Source organism: Malaclemys terrapin, chromosome 2 (assembly GCF_027887155.1).
Source record: "Malaclemys terrapin pileata isolate rMalTer1 chromosome 2, rMalTer1.hap1, whole genome shotgun sequence".
Lineage (NCBI taxonomy): Eukaryota > Metazoa > Chordata > Testudines > Emydidae > Malaclemys > Malaclemys terrapin.
The window spans coordinates 247,595,638-247,619,548 of record NC_071506.1 but is presented as its reverse complement, the minus strand read 5'-3'; the positions used below and the strand labels follow the sequence as shown (position 1 = coordinate 247,619,548).

The 23,911-nt window shown below is 40.6% G+C and overlaps 1 protein-coding gene across 1 annotated transcript in view; it reads right to left on the bottom strand.

Annotated features, from left to right (window-relative positions):
- The window catches only part of LOC128832915 (macrophage mannose receptor 1-like), a 58,028-nt gene that overhangs the window by 7,778 nt on the left and 26,339 nt on the right, over nt 1–23,911 (bottom strand). The window contains exons 14-26 of the mRNA XM_054020620.1: nt 22,938–23,025; nt 20,610–20,754; nt 18,495–18,530; nt 18,204–18,367; nt 17,268–17,335; nt 13,431–13,531; nt 12,162–12,295; nt 9,006–9,120; nt 5,473–5,672; nt 3,952–4,042; nt 3,294–3,526; nt 2,106–2,271; nt 838–990 (exon numbers count right to left, since the gene is read on the bottom strand). Of these exons, the coding sequence (XP_053876595.1) occupies nt 838–990; nt 2,106–2,271; nt 3,294–3,526; nt 3,952–4,042; nt 5,473–5,672; nt 9,006–9,120; nt 12,162–12,295; nt 13,431–13,531; nt 17,268–17,335; nt 18,204–18,367; nt 18,495–18,530; nt 20,610–20,754; nt 22,938–23,025 (1,694 nt within the window). The remainder of the gene's footprint in view (nt 1–837; nt 991–2,105; nt 2,272–3,293; nt 3,527–3,951; nt 4,043–5,472; nt 5,673–9,005; nt 9,121–12,161; nt 12,296–13,430; nt 13,532–17,267; nt 17,336–18,203; nt 18,368–18,494; nt 18,531–20,609; nt 20,755–22,937; nt 23,026–23,911) is intronic.

The window sequence follows — 23,911 nt, the reverse complement described above, 5'->3', positions numbered from 1 at the left end:
CCAATGGCCGGTGATGGGACACTAGCTGGGGAGGGCTCTGAGTTACTACAGAGAATTCTTTCCCAGGTGTCTGGGTGCTGGGTCTTGCCCACATGCTCAGAGTCTAACTGATGGCTGTATTGGGGCTGGGAAAGAATTTCCCCCCAGGTCAGATTGGCAGAGATGGGGGGGGGGGGAGGATTTCACTTTCCTCTGCTGCACAGGTCAAGGGTCACTTGCAGGTTTAAACTAGTGTAAATGGTGGATTGTCTGTAACTTGAAGTCTTTAAACCATGATTTGAAGACTTCAGTAACTCAACCAGAGGTTAGGGGTATTTTACAGGAGTCGGTGGGTGAGGTTCTGTGGCCTGCAATGTGCAGGAGGTCAGACTAGCTGGTCCCTTCTGGCTTTAAAGTCTATGTTTGAAAGTATACTAATTCAACAGATGATTTGAATAATCTGGAGGGGAGACAGAGTGTACTGATGAATCTGGCCCCATATGTTTAGAAGCTGTCAAAGATTCCTAAAGCATAGGATAAGTGTTTTTTTATTCTGTAATTTTATTTTAAAAATTAAATATAAATATATGTTGGGATCACAAATATTATAGTATTTGGCACATGCGTGAAATCCAGACAATGAAAACGAATATAATGAGAAAGTCAAACATATCAACCTAGTTTCATCTCCCCAGCTGAGTGAAGAGCAAAAACAAAACAAAAAGCATAAGTGGGGAGAAGTATGCTCTATTTTTAAAATAACTCATTTTAATAAATAGGTTTTTGGCAGTTAAGGAACTTTGTAAAATGAACACTGTGTCCTTAATTAAGTCTTTGCTCTCAAGAGAAGTCACTTACCTAATCGAATACATTCCAGGGAAGCTTGGGCCCAGCTTTTCATGGCTGATGATTCAATGTAGTAGCAGTGACCATGGAAAGGAATCCAAGATCTGAGTTCTTTTGATTCAGGGCAATTTCCAGGCAGCTGTGGAGGATCAGGAGGGGCCACGACTGTGAAGAAATCATGTGGTTTGAAATCAGTACTTTTTTATGAATAACCCAAAAATTAGTCTTTAAAATTACTCAGCACACATATACCATGCTACAAGTAGCTACTACTAACTTAGAATGATGCTAGGAAAATACTGCCTTCCCCCATCCCAGCTAAATATTGATATCGATCTAGAATTTCCATTATCACTTTATATGAGACTACCTTCAACTGGTGAAGTATTGGTGTTGCAACTGTATGCTGTATTGTCAGTTGCACTCTTTATTTAGGCACATTAAGTTTAGACACTTATATGGGATTACCACTGGTTGTCAGAATGCCATATGCTAAATATAGGTCTTAATCATGTGTGCAACTCCTATTGACATCGCTGGGCTCACTACTGTGAGTTGCATATGCAGATTAAAGCAGGTTTTTGGCCTGATGCATTGACTCAAAAGCTACTGTAAAGCAATGCCATTTATTCTGTAACCCACATCAGGAAGAGCGTGCTGTGAGGGAAAAGTACATGACCTTAAAACTTCTTCTTAAAGGTGTCATCACACAGGATTCCCACGCCTGAGTCTTGTCTCCCTGCTGTGACGCTGGCCTGAAGCGTACCAGCTCTTAGAATTATTACCCCTGACAGGTGGGCATGAACCTCTCCCAAGTGTTTCATTCCAACTGCTGCCAGGATACCTCCCCCTAGAGCTTTCATAATTAGTTACTGGATGGATAGTCATGATGAGTGTCCAGTGCCAATCTAACTTATGCATAACCACCAATGCAACCCATGAAAATTGCATATAACGAGGAAAATATCTCGAGGCTGGAAAGGAATGGAGGGCCAAATCTTCAGCTGGAATAAATAAAAATAACACCTCTGAAGTCAATGGAGCTATTCCCATTTACACCAACTGAGGCTTTAAAGTGCCAAAGCCTTCAAAGTCATGTACCACCTCATAAGTAGAATCCCAGACTCTGATGGCAGGTAGGTGGAATTCTTGAAGCACCTTTCTCTCAGGTTGTTGGGGACAGTCACTGCTAGAGATCGGATACTAAACTAGTTAGACCTCTGGCATGATCCAGTACAGTAAGTCTTGTGTTCTTTAAATTGTTAAGTTCAGTTGCTTACCATCTGACTGTTTACAGACAGAGAAGTAGCTTTCATTACAAGATGCTGTCTTCCAGGTTCCATCAAGGTCTAGATAGACACAGGCTATTTTTTCTTTTGGTTCTCTTGTTGCCCATTTAGTATATTGGATTATCCAGTTATCAACCCATTTATAATGGCCATCTGTCTAAAAACAGTATAAATTAAGATAATATAAATGGCAATACAAAGGTACCAATATGTAGTTTTAATTACACTGGCATTAGTTATTTGAGCTTTTCATCAGAAACACTCTATTTATGTCATTTTCTAATACCTGACATATCAAAATAGTGAATAAATGCCTGACACATGAGTCATGAGGAGAGTAATACTTTTTTATTATTTTTTTTAAAGCTAACAATATTTATTTAGCACTGTAAATGGGCACTGCACAGTCCAACACATGAACTGAGTTGAACAAATAGCAGAATCTCTTCCTTGTGGAGTTTTCAATGTACTGGAACAAGCAGGCACAATGTAGGATGTGACAAAATAATATAATAGGCTGGAGCTGTAACTTTACAGATGGACATTTACATGGACAGATGATTTTTCTGGAGATTTATAAAGCTGGGGAGGGCAGCACAAACTAAAAATTAATTGGGCAGCTCTTCCAAGCATAACTTATTCTAAGCATAGTTTATTTTATTGCCTATTTACATTCGGTGTTATCTTCTTAAATTATTCATTATTGTTTTGCTTGTTGAAGTAATGGTGTCCTCTAAAGCATGGTTAGAACTTTAGGTGAGTAAATGCGGGATCACTTACCAGACAGTTATCAAGAGAAGCACTTATGGACAATCCAGTCTGCCTAATCATCATTTCTTTAGATTACGATTTTAAGTAATTTTGAGGGTAAAAATTATTTGGCACTCAACGCCCTGTCTCCATGGTTCCTGATTTTAACACCGAGTGCCACCACAGTTTTTATAGCTCTCCATCTACTATTTCCCATTAGGACTTTCTCTGTGGATCCTCCTATCCACCCCATGTGCTTTATGTGGTCTTTGAGGAACTCTAACAGGAGTGCTAGAAGTCCATGCATGCTTCTGGTGAATTGAGAATATAGCTCTTACAGCACGATTACAATGAAAGCAACCAATATTTATATATTAAACATGAGAGCTTATTTTTGTATGTAATAGTACAATAATATCCAACACTTACCACATTGCTGTTAAGACCAATCCATACACGCTCTCCATACTTTAACATCTGTAGCCATAGGAATGAATGGCTGTGGATATCTAAAATACTAGCAAGTTCTGAAGATCTGTCCTTGCAATTTTTTCTTGCCACTTCCCATTTCATTTTGGAATGGATGACTGCATAGCTACTGTCACCATAACGGATAAAGCCAGAGGCTGGAATTGTTGTTGGGGAATGAAGTAATTTAGGGTCTGTAATAATTTTAAATAAATAAATTAATACATACATACATAACCAAAAATCAGGTGCATGGATTTACTTTGTACTACTAATGTTTAATATCTACATTGTTGCACAAATTAAGAGGTGTAGCACTAACAATAAGTGAAAATTCTTCAGTTAAAATTAATGAAAAATTATGAATTGTTTGTGAATACAGAAAATATAGGCTGGTCCATGCTAGAAAGTTAGATCGACCCAGCTGTGGAATCTGCTATGGAATCTGTTTCAATCCTTGAGAAGAAGGATTTTGGAGGCCTTAGAGGGTCAGAATGCCTTCCAATAGGTGATATGTTCTATGTGGAAACCCAGAATTTAATCCACAAGCAAAACTAAAAAGCCATCACGTGTTTTCAATGATTTTTTAAATTTAGAAAGCTGGTGAAATAGAACTCACTTAAATTCATTTGGCATATATAGCTTTTGTCATTTTCACAGTCTTCATCTTTCCATTTCCCTTCTTCCTTTGTCATAATGACACAGTCTCTCTAAGGGGGGAAAAAAGGAGAACATAAATTCAGAAGAAAAAGTAATCATCAGGAGACAAGTTCTCCTCCTTCTCCCACAGGTTCTGTAGATGTGCATATTACAAATGTTTCAGTCCTCCAACATTTGAAGTCTCAGTACTGTAATGTCAGTATTAATATAGCTCCTAAAAATCTGTACTGTAATGTCAGTATTAATATAGCTCCAATTTTTGGTTGGAACTTTACCAAGCTTTTACAAACTCCTCCTGGGTGTTCATAATCCCAGACAATGTTCCCTGGAATATGGAAACTGCTGTTGGTCTGGATTATTTTAGAAGCAATGTTGGCTCCTCACCACTAGGTGACACTGCAATAAATGTTTGGGAGGACAGATGGTGGCAGTTCATTTATCCTTGGTTACCTCAGCTGTTCTTCTCCACTCCTAATGGAAGGGTGTCAATGGGAGCTTGCTAGCATGGAATCGGATTGAAGATACTACTAAATCTCATCAGAATGTTCAGCATTCATCAAATACCTCCCTTCTAAGACTGACTCACCCCTTTCTTAGCTATTGTGAAGGAAAGAGAATGGCTATGGCCTCATTTCCTCTTCACAACTTCTGGGCTGTCTAGTGCCAGAAGTTGTAGACAGCGAGTTCTTAAAAATAAAAATATTAATATGAGGAGTTCACAGATGGTTTACTCACCTGAAAAGGGGCTAAATTTGTAACAAATGTTATTTGTAAAGCATAATTCTTATCGGTAATAGGAAAGACTCCTGTAAGGATCAGGGTGATGGACTAGAATATCTATTGTATGTCTATCTAGGTCCAACTTTTGATTGTATAGAAAAATCATTAAAATGGATTTTCAGGAAAGAGGAAGAGACTGTTTGAAACTTATTTTAGTAAAATTACATACTAAAAGCAATAGTCTGTATGTGTGTTAGATGGGTACAACTGCACTTAAAGTGTTAAAAAAAATCACTTATTGTGCACCCAGGCTGTGTAGCTATTATCATATTGCAGACATAGCATGCAGCCTTGCCAATAATTAAGTTTGATTGATGCTTCCTATTACAAGACTCTATTTTCAGTTTTATGCCTTTGCCAGAATTTAACCATGCAGGATGAAATTTTCCATATTGGTTGTCAGTTTCAGCCATGAACAGATTAACTATTTCTGAGACTGATGCTAGATGTTAAAATAAAATCTGGTGGCCTTTACTTTGAGGAGTTTTAATGCCTCAATGCTTTGGAGCAGGGATTTGAAATTTGGCTAGGGAAAAGCCTTTGTGCTAAGGATGTGTCTTTTGTCATCCTCTTCAAAAACTAGCCCTGTGGGAAAAATAGCATATAATTATGTAATTAAAAACTGCAGCATAATGCACATTCACAAAATGTCTCAATTACGGTTGCACAGCTCATGGCTGTTTAATGATGTTTGATTTACCTCCTCATAGTCATCGGCATCATCATCACCACCATAATGAAAATAAGAGTATGTGCGTCTGTACGTAGGTGCACCATTGGCCCAGTTTATATAAGAGACACCACTTCCATCCGTCCAAAGAAATGATAGGTCACTATTTATATCATTCAATCCAATCCATGGATCACTCATGACTTCCCTTAAATGGTAGAAGAGGAAGGCTGAAAGGAAGCAAACATTTTAAATGAAGGGAACCTCAACATGATTTTCTCCAGACAGAAAAAATGAACACATGTCCACAACTGAGGTCATGGTAAAAACATTTATCTGCAAAATCCCACCTGCTTGAAAGTAAGGGCAGGTCTATGCTATCACTTAAGTCAATCTAACTTGCATCACTCAGGGGTGTGAAAAAGACACCTCTCTGAGCGACGCAAGTTACAGCGACTGAAGCGCTGTCCATGCCTGTGTTATGTTGTCGGGAGACGCTCTCCCACTGACATAGCTTCCACCTCTCACGGAGGGGGAGTAATTATGCTGGCTCACCCATCAGCATACAGCATCTTCACCAGACACTCTACAGTGGCACAGCTGCATCGGTGCAGCTGTGCCAGTACTGCACTTCCAGCGTACACCTAGCCTAAATGTCACATTTTATGGCTTACATATAGTGTTTGGTGGTGAAATCGTAAGGAATATAAGCTACTCAAACATTAACTTATAAGAAACAAGACATTTTAATTTTAAAAACCAATGTGAAAAGGAAGGTTTTGAGTATGCTGAAATATGCCTCCTCAAAATTTTCTCTCAGTTCATATTGCCAATGTAAAAGTGGAAGGAATAAGATGCACAATGTCTTTTTAGTTTTGTTTTGAGGTTGTTGTGCAACAGCACTGAAAATAGACCTGATGACCTTTTATGAGTAATGCAGCATTATTAGAAGAGCTGATCAAATAATTCATTTTGAATAATTTTCATAATGAATGTAACCCCCCCCCTCTTTTTTTTTATATACAGTTAACTGAAGCTTTCACAAACCTATCCCAATTTCTGCATAATTTATTACCCTATTCACAAAATGTTTTCAGACTGCTGCCCCTTTTTGACCTGAGCAGCTAGTCAAATTTTGGGGCCCTTGGGAGGTTCTAGTTGGAAGTAGAAATCGATGGAGTCTAGTATTCTCTTTGATGCATTTTTTTTAAAAAACAAGGAATGTACAAAGTCCTGCTTCTCCAAACACAGGAGGAACCAGGAACAGTTTCTTAGTTTACAGGCCTAAGACTCTTTAGCCAACAGATCCATACGCTCTCTCTCTCTCTCTCTCTCTAGCTTTTCCCAGGGTCACACTGTGCTCACAGCATAGGCACCAACTTCTCCTGGCGCTGGTGGGTGCTCAACCCCCACCCCGCCCCTAGCCCTGCCCCAACTCCACCCCTGCCCTGCCCCTTCCCGCCCCTGCCCCGCCCCCATTCCAACCCCTTCCCCAAAGTCCCCACCCCAACTCTGCCCCCTCCCTGCCCCAATTGGACTCCTTCCCCAAATCCCTGCCCAAGCCCCGCCTCTTCCCCGCCTCCTCCCCTGAGCGCACCATGTTCCCGCTCCTCCCCCTCCCTCTCGGAGCTTCTTACACCGCGAAACAGCTGTTTCGCAGTGGCAAGCGCTGGGAGGAGAAGCGGGGACGCAGCGTGCTCAGGGGAGAAGGTGAAGGCAGAGGCAAGGTGAGCTGGGGTGGGGAGCTTGGCTGCCGGTAGGTGCAGAGCACCCACCAATTTTTCTCCATGGAAATTTTTCTCCACAGAGTCAGTGCCTATGGCTCACACAGGACACTGCTTGGCTTCCTTGCTTTTTGCCTCTGCCACTCTTTCTGTTCTTGTCTGTTTTCAATTTGTGTATGTGTTCTCTCTCTGACACACACCCTCCCACCCTGGTCACAATACCCACTAGAACCCCCACCCTCATGGTACTCATTTCTGGGCAGACTATTATGCCTTGTTTTAGGTGTTCCCCGTTACCCGTCTCTTACAACTTTCTTAAATGATAGTTTGTACGAGATTTTAACCCAACCCATAATAAGGTTTCACCCAGCTCACAACAATACTGTGGTCTGTTTATGAACTATTAACTTCTAGTGTTCATTACTCTTGGTGTGTGATTGGTCACTTTTATTCCCTGACTGAACAACATGAAACTTTTCAGACAGCAGAATAGTGAACAATGAATAGTGACCCACAAACTTTCTGGTGTGGATACTTGGAAGATTAATCTTTTGTTGTTAGTGAATATTTTCATACAACCTGGCAGCTATCTAAATATTCATGAATAGCAGTGAATTGAACTTTGGGGAACAGATTTCAGGGGGTAAAAAACTGAGAATCAGCTTTTTCACTAACAGAATGCGGCAGAAGGCAGGGTAATGGAAATCAGGAGGACAATGGGGGAAGCTGACTCAGGCTGTGCACTGAAGGCAGGGATCATGTGGAAAAAATAGTATGTGTATGTAAAGCCGACAAGACCCTGGTCGTCGGCAGATGGGATCAAACCTGGGAGCTCTGAAGCCTAGTCTATGAGCCTCTACTGCATGGGCTAAAAGCCAACTGCCTGTTAGCTAAAGGTTGTAGAGCAGACTCATTTTCTCTCCATCTTTAAGTGGTCTTGGTGCCACTAGATGGGACAGAACACCCACCCAAAAGGTGTGTGGGTTACATGTATACATAATTAAAGGCTGTCTCATAATGCAGGCGCACAAGGAGGCCAAATTAAGATTGATAGATTCCAAGGTCAGAAGGAACCATTGTGATCATCTAGTCTGATTTCAGGCAACCTTAATTTTGACATTTCCTAATTTCTGAGCACCTAATGTAGTTTTTTGTATGTAATAATGAATATAAACTCTCATACTTCAGGGTAAAAACCAGCCAATAACTGATGGGATTAAGAAGTAATTTCCTGAGGGAGCGGATTATTCCATAACTGTACACTATGAGGTTTGTGGCACTTTTCTCTGAAGCTTCTGTCACAGAGGCAGGGCTGGTCCCCACTTAGTCCGGACTTCGGACTAAGGTACGCAAATTCAGCTACGTTAATAACGTAGCTGAATTCGAAGTACCTTAGTCCGGACTTACCGGGGTCCAGACGCGGCCGGAAGTCTCCCCCCGTCGACGCTGCGTACTCCTCTCGGAGAGCTGGAGTACCGGCGCCGATTGTGGGCACTTCCGGGATCGATCCGGGATCGATTTATCGCGTCTTAACCAGACGCGATAAATCGATCACAGAACATCGATTGCGTGCCTCCGGACCAGCCGGTAAGTGAAGACTAGGCCGCAGTCTCAGAAACAGGACACAGGATTAGATGGACTGCTGGTCTAATCTGGTATGGCAGTTTCTATGTTCCTATGATCCCAAGGCCCATTTCTTATCAATTTTTTGTTACATTTATACAACAGGCAAAACGAGTAGAATGTATAACTGCAGTTTTATTTTTTGCCTTCATTTATAATTGTTTTATGGGAACTGGTTGATGTTTCATTTAGTACCAAAAGGTTCACACGTTATACCTTGGACTTCTTTATTTGGTATGGAAGCCAGGTTTCCTCCTAAATTTATACAAGCCATTTGTGCTGCATGCCACGTCAATGTCTCGTTTTCACTTGAGCCAAATATTTTGAAACACTGAAAAAGAAAAAGAAAAATCAACTGGACATTTCATTTAATGCTGCAAACCAAATGGAAGCTGTTATATGTGAATAATACTAATTACTCATGTGCTATTCATCTTCCCATAGAAAGGAAGCAACGATGGGAAGGCTAGGAAAGCTTTAGGATCTGTAATTTAAATTTTGCTAAACCTGAGCTGAAACCCATCATCAATTCAAACAACTTAGAGGTTTATTGTTAAAGTTCATCTTATCCCTCAGTGACAGGGAGAACATGCAGTTTTTTTTTTAAAGTGCATCTCACAGAAAAATGATTGCTTTCCATCTACTATATGAAAACAATGCAATAAAATAAAACAGACATAATATTGATTATTTTTCCGCATGCAAAGCCTAAATCTGGAGAGTTCTAGTGTAACTGAAACCAACCCCAGTCAGTTTCTGCAGCTCTTAAGAGCCTTCTTCTGTTGCATCTTAGTTCTATTCTAGTATCTTATAAAATTTAAATTAAATGTCTTCTGAAGCTAAAACAGTATGAATACTAAATGCTAGAAGTTCCATTATCAATGTGCTTTTATTTTGCAGTCATAAATTGATATTTACTAGGTAACTCAATTAACAGGAAAGTACTGGAGGCATTCCCTGATTGTACTAGATGGAAAGTAATTTCCGATAGTCCTCTACAGAGTGTACTTCTCCTGGCATGACTAGTCTTCTCATATTCGCCTTGTATGGCCAATCAGTTCAGGAGCAGCTTTTATGTGGGTTATGCAGGACATGTACATGTACATACTCCCACTGCTCACACTGTACCATGCATAAGACAGGAACCCAATTTAGCCCAAAGCGATCATGATGATGATAGACATGTGCTGTGTTGTTAGAGCTTGCTGTGTTTTTTAAGTTACAGAAATGTAGAGGCTTTTTGTGAGAGGATACTCGGGGTTCAAATAGAGGATTGGAAGAGAGAGAGCGGATGTGAAATAGGGGAATGAGTAGAGAGAGAAGTAAACTGAAGGAGAGGAAAATAGAAAGGGAACAGGAATAAGGAGAATGGGGAGAGGAACAGGAGAAGCAAAATGGAAAACTGAAGGGTTACAGTGGTAGGCGATGGGTGAGATGAAGTGGGACCAACAACCACAATACTTAGATAACCATGTTTAAGTTCAGCACAACACATCCTAGTGGATACTTAACAACAATCGCAGTTTAAAGGATGTTAGGCTGGTTGGTTTAGTCGCAGCCTTTAGTTGTAGATAGCCTTTGATTCTAGCCAGAATCATTAGTCTGGGATTCAGATTATTGATTAGTAAATCTCTTATCATTTAGTGATGCTGGTTTGAACCAGGTTTTTTTACGGTGATGATAGGTGCATGGTTGGATCACGCAATACAGATATATTGGTAGTTTTATTCATTGTCATAGCTGTATTATTGATTTTGAGAAAAAATTAGTTGTATAGTATTATCAGGATGAGACTAAATACTGTAGTCTTGTTACAAAGAATTTTGGTCTCCAAATGCATCAGTTACATGAAAATATTTAATAGCCCTCTTGAATAATTTGAAAGTGTATTTGTGGTTGGGGGTGTGGGGGAGAAAAGGATACCAAACTTGTATCTATCCTATTCTCTGTTTAGAATGCAGTCATATGCAATGTCCATATTACATTCTCTGGCACTGTGGTAGAAATGAAAGCTCATACTTTGGAGCAAGGGGTGAATTTCACAACAAATTCTGTGGCTGTGGAATACACATGACCCTAGCTTTATCTGCTCCCTACCTGTCAGGTAATCAGCTATCCAAAAACACCGAAAGATGAGACCGTTCCTACTGTTGCAACTCTAGAGTAATTTAAAATCAAACACCTTGACCACAGCTTGATCTTTCTGCCCCTTTCACATTTCCTTCTCCTACCTCTACCACTATCAGTGAAAGTGAAATTGGGGAAAAGAGAAAAATGGGTGGTAAATGTTCGGTATACATGATGCTCTACAATGACAAATTACAATGACATAATGCTCTTTTTCCTGTATGTTTTTTTTTGGGGGTGTGGGGGGAGAGGGAGGGAGGAGGGCATGCATTTCTTGGTATACAGTATAGACAGACTTTCAATTTTATTATTTACTAATAAATTCTTCCCACAGTGCTAATGTGATATCCTTATTGTTAGAGAATTTACAGCTAGAGAAATATAACTTCTTATTGGTTATGGTCATACAGCTGCATACACTGATCTGAAATGTTTCTCATGCTGCCACTCGTGACTCTTTCTAGTGATCATTCATGCTCCTGAATTGTCTGAAATTTCACAGTTAGATCTTGTCACCTAACACTTTCAGAATACAAGACTAATACAGGGTTTGTAAAGTAGCGATTGCATTTGAGTGGAAAGAAAACAGAACATAAGAACATTAGAACAGCTATACTGGGTCAGACCAAAGGTCCATCTAGCCCAGTATGCCAGGTGCCCCAGAGGGAATGAACAAAACAGGTGATAATCAAGTGATCCATCCTCTGTCACCTATTCCCAGCTTCTGGCAAACAGAGGCTAAGGACACCATCCCAGGAATCTGTATAAATCATCTGGTGCCTCAAAGAAAAATTTCAAGCCAAAGCTATACATAAACCTATGCTGAAACCCTATCATTTTTACTCTTTCATTCTGAATCCAACCATTTGGGAAACTTTATGAAAATTAAATATTTATTGTTCAAAGTGTTCTTTCTAATTTATCCTAGCTGAGAGGACTGTTTTATATTATCTTTTCAGGTTGACCACTGATAACTTCAGTCCCTAAAATGGGACATAAATTACAAGGGGGGAAAAAGAAAGTGTAAGTTATATCAGCAAAGACTTACAAACCGTACTTCTGTCTTAAGTAATTCAACCTACAGACTCATTGCTTTGGAGGTTTAAAATGGTATAATATCTCCAAAATGGCCCAGCCTGCCAACTTGGATAATCACTGTCCAATGTAATATTCTAACCATAAAAACATGTCCTTTGTTCACCTACTCTGCCAAATAACAAATATCTTTAGTAAATTGTAATGTACCTTATTGTTAAACAAAAGCCAAGTTTCTGGACAGCCTCCTAGAGGTGCAGGAGCAAATGTTGAGTTGATGGTACTGTTGTGCCTTTCACAGATAAAACCACTTGGATAGCCACAATTTACATCATTCCACAAACCTGAAAAAAATTAACTATAGTAAGTAAATGAATGTATAATATTGATAAATGGAATGATAATCTGACACTTCCTATTTTGTTTAAAAACAGCATTTATATTCTGTAAGAGTACAATATACACATCTTAAAAACCATTTGTCAGCTAAGCTACTTGGAAAATGTACAAATCTATGTATTGTTCACAAAAAAATAGGTATTTATTGACAGGAGCTGTTCCATACAGTTAGTTACTTGGCCAGTACCCTGTGACAGGGCAATTAAAAATGAACAAGAAATGAGGGGGCGGGGTGGGGGGAAGAGGGGAAGGAAGTGACTCAAAAGAACAAACTGTTTATATCAAATACTCTTAATTCTGCTTTCTTTCACATGGAGCCTGAATAGGAGAATTTCCAGGGACACAGGTTGAGAAGTAATAGCTTGATGTTTGACAGAAGAATTTTCTGTGGCACAAACAGATTTAAATAGATTTTTTTTAATAGAGAAAAATATACATTAGAGATGGAACTTTTAGCATCTCCTTTAGGAGATGGTTTAGCATTTTAACCAACTGCTTTGAAATATTTAAGTCTCTCTGGAGCCAGAGGTTCAAGGCAAGTCAGGGTTTTCTAGTCTCTTCATTCTACATTGAGTGCTGTGGGATTTCAGACAGCATCTTAAAAACGGAGGGCCTGATTCTCATCTCACTTACACTGATGCAGCCCCTTCACAGCTGGGTTACATTGATGTAACTGAGAGGAAAATTTAGCTCTGAAACTTTCTTTGTTCTGTGTGAATGTTATAGAGCATTTTATAAGATAAGGGTTTTTCCCTTATTATGCAAACGTATGCTCCTCCCTTCTGCACATACTGGATGGTTTTTACCTTCAATCCCACAGACTTCTGCATTTAGTGGTGCTTTTTGTATATAAATTTGTAAAGTGCTTAGGAATGAAAGGTGCAGTATGGCAGCTTTTCAGTAGGCCCATCCCACTTATCCAGCACCAGCCTCTCTCTGGAGAAGTGGTGACAAGCCCTTTAAAAGACTAGATCCAACAGACTACATGATGTGGCGGCAAGCCAGAAACAACCCAGAAAGAGATATCTTAGTTCTGTACACACAAAAAATAAAATCTAAGAACCTAGTCCTGTCACTTACCTACGGTTGATATCATAATCACACAATTTTCATCATTATTTGCAAAATTGGGTTCATTGGGAGCCCAGGCTACATAATTCACTGGGGTTCCATCCAGCCAGCTAAAAGAAAGGATGTAACAGTAATCATTAATCAAATCACTTTTAGAAAGAGGCACATCAATACATTACAAAAATCATTTGGCAAGAATCCAAAAAGGTATATTCATAATTTCTATGTACAGTTTTAGGTGCATGATGTCCATTAGCAATAATGGGAGTTACATGGCTAAAATCATGAGCATCAGGTCAGGAATTTTTATTTCTTTACTTTGATTATTCCTTTGTTGAGATAAATTTTGTAAAACAAATATTACAGATTAGGAAATAATGTAAAAAAATCAAAAATAATTTCCCATCAATTGATAGAAATCATTAAATAAATTTGGAAACAGTGTTCAAGCAGTTCTAATACAAATAATGAATATCAAATATGGCAATTACTTAAACAGATATGATATATTTTTATAAATGTTTTCTGTTCTTCCAGCTGTGAATTGCTATTGATTTCACATAAGCAAAAAATTAGATGAGCTACTTATCTGTAATTGTTACTCTCTGAAGATAAATATCTCAATAGGTTACCACTCTTCAGTCTTTGTTCCTGCATAGAGACTTGTAGAAACTCTCTTAGCTTATACCCTTCTACTGCAGTCCCTAAGCTGCCCCAACCTAACGTCCTCCACACTCATTCTCTGTTTTAGTGGGAGGTGAACTACTCCCAAAATAAGTCAACTGAAATGAGAAAAACCAACATCTTATTTTGAATAATTTTCTAAGTGATAAATCAGTCATAAGCACCTGAAAATCATCCCTTTTATGTAAAATTGTGCCAAACAAAAGGATGGGCATGGGGAAAAGTCTCTCTATATATACAGCAGGAGAAAAGCACATGAAACCCTCAGGGCTTCAAAGATTCTGGTTGCACTGGATTCCAGAAAGACATGGAATGTCAGTTGAAGGGCAAATATAATGCCCATCTATAAAAAGGGAAATAAGGACAACCCGGGAAATTACAGACCAGTCAGCTTAACTTCCGTATCCGAAAAGATAATAGAGCAAATAATTAAGAAATTAATTTGCAAAAACCTAGAAGATGAGGTGATAAATAATAGTCAGCATGGATTTGTCAAGAACAAATTGTGTCAAACCAACCTGATAGCTTTCTTTAACGGGGTAACAAGCCTTGTGATAGGAGGGAAGTGATAGATGTGGTATATCTTGATTTTAGTAGAGCTTTTGATACTGTCTCACATGACTTTCTCAAACAAACTAGGGAAATACAACCTAGATGAAGCTACTATAAGGTGGGTGCATAACCGGTTGGAAAATTGTTCCCAGAGAGTAGTTATCACTGGTTCACAGTCATGCTGGAAGGGTATAACGAGTGAGGTCCCACAGGTATCAGTTCTGGGTCTGGTTCTGTTCAATATCTTCATCCATGATTCAGATAATGGCAGAGAGAATACACTTATAAAGTTTGCAGATGATACCAAGATGGGAGGGGTTGCGAATGCTTTGGAGGATAGGATTAAAATTCAAAATGATCTGGTCAAACTGGAGAAATGGTCTGAAGTAAAGAGGATGAAATTCAATAAGGACAAATACAAAGTACTCCACTTAGGAAGGAACAATCAGTTGCACACATATAAAATGGGAAATGACTGTCTAGGAAAGAGTACTGCGGAAAGGGATTTGGGTGTCATAGTGGACCACAAGCTAAATATGAGTCAACAGTGTAACACTTGCAAAACATCATTCTGGGATGTATTAGCAGGAGTATTGTAAGCAAGACATGAGAATTCATTCTTCCATTCTACTCCGCGCTGATTAGGCCTCAATGGGAGTATTGTGTCCAGTTCTGGGTGCCACATTTCAGGAAAGATGTGGACAAATTGGAGAAAGTCCAGAGAAGAGCAACAAAAATTATTAAAGGTCTAGAAAACATGACCTATGAGGGAAGATTGAAAAAATTGGATTTGTTTAGTCTGGAGAAGAGAAGACTGAGAGGGGACATGATAACAGTTTTCAAGTACATAAAAGGTTCTTCCAAGGAGGAGGGAGAAAAACTATTCTTCTTATCCTCTGAGGATAGGAAATTGCAGCAAGGGCAGTTTAGGTTGAACGTTAGGAAAAACTTCCTAACTGTCAGAGTGGTTAAGCACAAGAATAAATTGCCTAAGGAGGTTGTGGAATCTCCATTATTGGGGATTTTTAAGAGCAGGTTGGACAAACACCTGTCAGGGATGGTCTAGATAATACTTAGTCCTGCCCTTGAATGCAGGGGACTGGACTAGATGACCTCTCGAGGTCCCTTCCAGTTCTATGATTCTAAGTCAGGAACTAGAAAAAAGCTTAGACAAAATAATGGTGACATATGGCAGCTTTGATAGCACAGTGAGATGCAAAGAGGTGACATGAAGCATCATGGAGAGCAGATGCAACCCATGCCTGCTTGGTGTGGTGCTCTATTCCACTCTAGTAGCCTCTAGACCAGGGGTAGGAACCTACAGCCTGTGGCTTAATTTAATCCAGCCTGCTGCCAGTCTCTGCACTGCGGGCTGGAAGTCCTGAGCCTCAGAGCCCCTCCTTCCCCGGTTAAAAGTCCGGTCGGCTCCACACAGCTCCTGAAAGCAACCAGCAATGTCTCTGCAGCCCGTAGAAGCAGGGGCAATTAGGGAAGCTCCACGTGCTGCCCCCACCCCCAGCCCCGGTTCCACAGCTCCCACTGGCCGGCCACTTCTGGGAACAGCACAGAGCCAGGGCAGGCAGGAAGCCTGCCTTAGTCCTGCTCCCGCCTAGGAGCCACCTGCGGTAAGTACCGCCCAGCCGGAGCCCGCCCCCTGAAACCCCCGCCCCAGGTCAGAACCCCCTCCCATACACTAACTCCCTCCCAGACCCCATGCCCCATACTCCCTGCCCCAGTCTGAACCCCCTCCCGCACCCTAACTCCCTCCCAGACCCTGTACCTACCCCCCACCCTCCGCATCCCAATCTCCTCCCCTGAGCCCACTCCTGCACTCCAAACCTCTTGGCCCCAGCCTGGAGCCCCCTCCTGCACCTCAAACGCCTCATCCCCAGTCCCACCCTAGAGCCTGCACCCCCAGCCGGAGTCCTTACCCTCTCCTTCACCTCAGCCCCCTGCCCCAGCCCAAAGCCCCCTCCTGCACCCTGAACCCATTTATGGCCCCACCCCAGAGCCTAGGAGAAGCCCCTAGCCTCCGTGCCTCCCCATCCCGCTGGGCTGTGTGTGGCCCGTGACTGATCTTTTTCTGTGGGTCAATGGCCCCCGATAGTAAAAAGGTTCCCTACCCCGTCCCTAGACCATCTAGAGATTGATGAGTCTGCTACAGCCTTAGCTAAGAGATCTGTGGCTTTTAGCTCATGCAGTAGAGGCTCATACACTAAGGGCTGGTCTACACTACCCGCCGGATTGGCAGGCAGCGATCTATCCAGCGGGGGACGATTTATCATGTCTAGTATAGCTTCAGAGGTCCCAGGTTTGATCCTGCCTGCCAACGGCCAGGGTCTATTGGTGTTATACAGGATTCTGCACAGCTGGAGAAATGATAGCTATCCTAAGGGAGATATAGTCAGAAAGGAACTGATTACCAGAGCACTTTCCACTTATTCAGCCACTTATGGTCACTCTTCTGCTAAGATTAGTCCACAACTAACTATAATTGAGTTATCATCAACTCTTGAAAATGGTAGCATTTATAGACCCTTCACTTTTGATGACCTAAATACAATTTTTTTTTGCTACATGTTAAAAGCCTAGATGTTCATATTTACTTACCTAAACCTTTTATCAAGACTCACTGTTAAACCAATGAAATATGATCTGGTCTTATGCGGAAAGATACCCTAAAATAAGAAGATGACATTTTAATTAAATAATTCCTTTATATGTCACAAAGAGGTCTTAGGCAAAACAAGCAGCCATTCTCTTTCAATTGATTAGGTGGGTACTGTACAATCTGAAGAGAAGACAATAATTGAAATCGATGGGATTTAATCATGAATTTAAAGGTAAGCATGTACATAAATGCTATTCTAAATAGAGGTGGATTTAATCACATGCTTAAATATTTTCCTGAATCAGAGCCTAAATCTATATTTAGGTATCTCAGTAAAAGTGGTCTGCTTTTCAGAGGTCTTGAGTACCCACAACTCACATGGAAGTCTGAAGTCATTAGGAACTGCAGACAGTCAGCACCACCTTTAATTAGGTCCCTAAATACTGCATAATTGTGTAACAACTTCCGATCCTCAATTTCCACATCTCTAAAACAGGGACAGTGATATTTATCCATGTACTCGGGGTGCTGTGAGACAGAAATTATGTTTGTCCAGTGTCATATTCGTGTAAATTACTACTAAGGCTAGTCACATACAGAGAACTCAGGAGCTCCAGGAATCCACAACCTTATGATGCTTCTTCCACTAGGTCAGACTGGCTCAAGAGGCACTTGATAGACAAGCGAACACACCTGGTTGACATTTTTCTCAAATGTGAACAATTTCACAAGTAACTAGGTATATTTTGGAGGAAGTTTCATAAATTCAACAGCAGGCAAATTTCATCATCATAAAAAAAAAATTCATGGCTCCACTCCCCTCAATACAACATGTCTCAATTTGTGTTTTCCAAAGGTTCAGAAACAGAATATCAAAAGTATCTATTTCCCAGTATGCTAAATTATTTATTTCTGAAATAAATGTTTTTTCTTACAGTTTTCCATAGAAACTTTCTTTCACTTTCACTCTCAATTACAGCAAGATCTGCAAAATTCTTCTGGCAGAACTCTCGGGCTTTTTCCATAGGCACCTCATTTCTGCTGAAAAAATACTGTTTGTCTTCATATATAATCCATCCATCTTTAGTGGTCTGATATTCTGGAAAGTAAATAATGTATCCATAAATTCTACATCTGTAGCACAAAACATTTATTCTACAATAGCAGTTTTATTAAGAGTTAATATCCCTCCCCCAAAAAATGAATAAAAAGAAAAAAAAGCTTACCATACTTGCTAATTGGTTCTGATTTTAATGATACTCCTGCAGAACAAGAGAAAATCTGAATGTGTAAGGTACATCATGCATATTCTTCAAGGAAAATTTATTTTATACAGTGATTTCATGCAAAGAAATGCAGTGTTAGTTAAGATGTTTTAGATACCGTCACAATGTTAATGTTTTTCAATCAGAAAAATATGGTAGGCACAGTCAATGGTTATGTTTAAATTCTATCAACGGCAGCAGAAAATGGATCTAACATCCAGAGCGACCCATTCACCACAATCTAAATAAGTTTTTAATTAAATTTACTCCAGTGTCATAGTGCCTGAATGTTGTTAAGATGAGAGGAAGTGTGAATATATGGATCATCAGCCATTTATTTTGACTGATCAGTTCTGATGGAACAAGATACCCATGGCTTTTGGCCATTGTTTTTCTGAGAAGCACTTGATTTCTTACTCAAGGGAGCTTGGAGCATTTCTGTTATGTGCCCATCCAGCAGTGATAGCAATAATGCTGATTCCAGTGGGAATGTGTCTGTTCCACCAACAGTTACTTTAGATGGAAACCAGGCAAAGCTACTGGACTTCCTGCCAAACCAGCTGGCTCCCAAAGCTGCCTGGCTTGCTGGGCTCCCTCTGCTAGCAGGCTACTGGGCTGTGTGGCTCCCACGCTGCCTGCCCAGTAGGGAGGCAGCTTTCCTGGGTGGCTGGCTGCTTGGTTTGCTGGATCCTGGACTGCTTGCTTGCTGGGCTCCCCAGTATGCCAGGAACCCCCAGCTAGCTGGTCCCTGGATGCCCTATTCCCCAGCTGGCTAGCTCCCAGGGCAGCTCACTTGGTGAACATGAGGGTTCCCTGATTCTCCTGGCCACCAGGCTCCTTGACCTCTGAGGCTTCCTTGTTTTCCAGCTCCTTGGGCTGCCTAACCTGTCTGGCAAACAGGTGACTCTCTGGTTCCCTAAGCTGTCCAAGCATCCATCTGGCAGACTGCCCAGCTCCCTAGGCTCCTCAGCTAAACAGCTCTCTGGCCAGACTTGTCTAAAATGACCCAATGAGACAGCTTCTAAAGATTCAACATGTTGCAGATAGAGAAGAAATCTTCACATCAAACATTGGCACAAAGATTACTAAGCCCAAAAAATCAAACACAAACCTGCTGCTCCGATCTGCATGTGAACTGAAATCCGGCTAATTTTGAATGGCTTCAACTTTTGCATTAAAATTTTTGCAAAGTTCTAGTTTGATAACAATTTAACTATGTGAAGCTTAAACCCCACCCCCACAACTTTGGTTACATTAGAGTAACACTCTTCAACCAAAAGGGGTTGTCCTTATACAACTGAGAGGAGAATTTGGCCTTCTACATTTAAATTAAGGAAGCCAATTTATTTTCCTCCCCTCATGCCCTTTTGTAAAACACTAATCAAACATTACATTTCAAAAATGTACAAGTGTGGATTTTTCAGGTAATTTCTATGAGTATACAAGTCATAATTATTTATATATTGTACCAGAAAAAATAATTAAATTTAAAAACTACTACAAAGTATTTCCAGATATTTTCATCAATGTTACTAGACACAGTTGTGTTACCAAACACAAGAAAACAAGTTTAATCTCAATTAGAAAAGCACATAAGGTTCCAGAGATATTATCTCATCTAAACAGATTAGTCCGAACTCTCTGATCTAATCCACAATTGTTTTCAGTTGCTTCCAGTGCCACTCAATACAAATATTCACACACAGAGGTAAGAGGATACTCAATCTATGGTTATTTCTGAAACCCTTCCTTTGTTAGGGAGACTTATACAAGTATAAAAACAAATGTTTCACAGAACACACCATAATTATTAATAGTGTTAACTTTTATGGTATGAACCTATAAAGAACATTAACCAACCAAACAAATAGAATTTGTTTTCTATAGGACATATACAAACTCACCAGTTATATATATGCCTTATTTAGGCATATGCTTGTTCAACTGCATGTAACCTTAAGTAAAGTATAGTTTTCAAAATCTCACCTCTTTAATTTGTAATTAGCCCACCAAAGGGACTTTTTAGAAAAAAAAAATCTGTTTAATTTTCTTATTTATAGGGGGAAGCAATCCTACCTTTTTTTATCTGACAAATCCAGTCATGCAGCATTTCGCAAGATGCTTTCCCCCAATATAAGGAAAAACTGTATCCTTGGACCACTCCACAATCTTTGTCTCCTTTCTGGTTTCTTAATCTCTCTCCCCAGTCTGTGTACCTTACCTATTGTAGAAAACGGCTTAGTTACTATTTTTGCCTTAAAGAGGGATGGTGTTTGTTTTCTGCATTGTCATGCAAGAGTGACCAGGGCTTGTTTTACAGATTTAGTCTCTTATTCAATGGGACTGGGAAAGCAGGAGTGTAGTGGAAACAACGTGCTCAACACTCGTGAGGATGAGCATAGTTTCAGGCATAGCATAGTGAGCCACTGGTGGACTGAGATTATCTTCAGTGGGAGTAAAATGAAGCATTTCTTGCTGTGAAGAGCTTTCCATCCTGTCTGCAGTCTGAGGACACAATGTCAGGGTAGGAACAGACAAGTGCACTTGCTTCTCTGGCTGCAAGTTTCATCCAGCCTCACTGCTGTTGTTTCTGTATGTGCTGGATAAACTTCACTTGACCACCTGCATGATAGAGCTGTCTTGTGGCTATTAAACAGACACTGGTAGAGAGTCTCCCCCTGCTTCTGCCCTTGTACATTGCTGTAATGGCAGCCTGATGCTGCATCCCTTGCAAGCCCCAGCACAAGAAGCAATGTGGGGATGGGAGAGAACTCTTCACAGCACTGATTGAGATACTGGGATTCTACAAGCTGCAGAACAGCCCGTCTGCAGCCAGGTAAGGCTACTGTAAATTAGAGCACCCCACAGCTGGCATCTGGGGGCACAGAGATTGCTTAAAGCCATGTTTACCTCCCCTCCCCTTGATCTGCACTTTCTGTGTTTTGCCTCCAAGAGTAGCAGCAGAGTGTCTCCCTAGATCCATAAGTGATGGGAATTGTTAAAATCTCCCTTTGTGAGGAAAAGTTACCTGCATCTCCAAAACAAGCAGGGACTAGGCCCCTGCTCAGGAAATTGTCACTTGAAGTTAACAATCTCACAAGCATTCACCCTGACTCACACCTTCCTTTGTTGGGAATGAGCATTGTGGTACAATGCTGAAGGTTGAGGGTTCAATCCCTGCTGATGGTGTATAATCAGCTGATGCATAATGGGGCAAGGTTGTTAGAGTTGCACATAATAGAATCGTTTTTTCCTTTGGAAATTAAACACGCTCAAAGAATTTTCAAAGAAAGTTACGAGTATTTAAGTTAAAGTCAAACACTGGAAAATGAGGAATGCCTAAATATTCATGTTTTCCAAAGGAACCCTCTCATAGTCAGGGCATAGGATGGAAAGGGGCACAAAGGGGAAGACTTACGGTTGTGTGGGCAACTGTGAATCTGGCGTTTCCTTACTTTCAAATGCTTGACCTTGCAACCTAAATCATTTTTATTTTAACATCTTTTCTTGTATGTAATTCTTTATAAAGCCCTGAATCCTTTTGGACATGGCTATCTCGGAGACCCCACTCCTTAGACTCCCAACTCCTCACCCCAAGGTAACACCTGCATTTCACTGCAATTCTCTTGCTGCCTTTCTCTATGGCTGACCTCCTGGGGGTTAGTAGAAGGGTGTTGTTAGTGAAGGGCTCACAGCTCTGGAATTTGAGCCCTTTTGCAGTCAAACCGAGCCTGTCTTTTAGGACATGGTCCACTTATTTTTTTCTTGGTTTGGGTCTGTAACCAGGAGTAATACCTGTAATATCCTGGGAAGGTAGTGGTGGCAGTGGTGGGAGAGGGGGGGATGACTGCAAATTTTGTAATAAATGTCAGATAACATGATGTTGGTCACAACAACAAGCAAGCATATAAGTATTAGACATCTACTGTTCCCAGGATTCAAGGCTAATGCTAGTGGTATTAGAAACCTCTTGTACATGCTTTGGCTTTCAAAAGCAATGACTGGAGATCTTTGGTTTCCCTTAGAAAGGATAGTATGCTCTATATGCTTTGACATGAACAAGGCAACTGACTCTAACTGAAGTCTGTAGTTGGAGTAGTGAATAGTAGAAGAAGCATTTCTTCAGGAAAGGCTGGGAGCTCAGTTGGGTGGCCCGGGGCCCCAATCCTGAAATCACACGCATGCTTAACTTTACTACCATGAGTATCCCATGGATTTCAAAGTGATCAATGTTCAAATGTGCCATTGGTTTCAATGGGACACTCAGAGTAGTAAAAGTGAAGTGTTGGCAGGATTAGGGCCTATGAGAGGAGGGAGAGGAGACAACAGGAATAGGCTGAGATAAGAATAGAGAAAAAAAGACATCCTGAACGCATAAATATGGTTAAAAATTAAATTACTCACCGGAGAGCCATCACTCCATGCAAATCCTTCGTCAGTATTCAAGGAAAATATACCAATCCAATAAGTACTATATAAGGATCCACCTTTTCTAGTATATATTACAGGAAAAGAACAGTATATAAATAGGTATAAGTATAGTTTATATAATCAAAAACCAGAGGTGAAAGCAAGAGCCAGCACGCCATGCTGGACCAGACCGGCTGGTGATTTAAAGGGCCCAAGGCTCCCCGCAGCGGCCGGAGCCCCAGGCCCTTTAAATCACCGCCGGAGCCCCGCTGCCAGAGCCCCAGGGTAGCGGCAGCAGGGCTCTGGCGGGGATTTAAAGGACCCGGGGCTCCCCGCAGCAGCAGAAGGAATCCCACTGATTTCAGTGAGCGTCGGATCAGGACCTTACAGTACTTCAACAAGTTCTCTATAGAAATACCTTATTATCCATCAAGGAGATCAATTGACATTTTGCAGTTTTCAATTGAAAATTCAAATTATTTACTGCTGACAGTATCATCAGATCAAACTCATTGGTATATGGTATGACCAATGCAATGCCCTGGAATCATGGAGTATTCAAAAACTATTGTATTAACTTCATAAATGTTATCAATATCTTTATGGGCAGACTAGTGACTTTTATCCTGGCTCAATGGGTAAGATTAAGGATGTTTATTGAAGGAATTTAAGACAATGGGGATAAAACACAGGTAACAAGTATTTGCTAGTCCCTCTGGGAATAGCATAAACTGGTTTGATCTGGTTCAAGAAGTGTAAGATAACAAAGGACTTGAAATCATGTAAAGTATCAGCTTTGACCAGAGACAGAGACAGTGACTCACACTCTATCCAAGAATGGACAGACTGGAGATTGTAACCAAGACAGACAGGCCACACAGAAAAAACCTGAAGTAATTCAAACCTACCAGAGCCTCTATGTGATAAGTGAGGCATGTGTAGAAGCAGTTTATTATTTTTAAGATGTG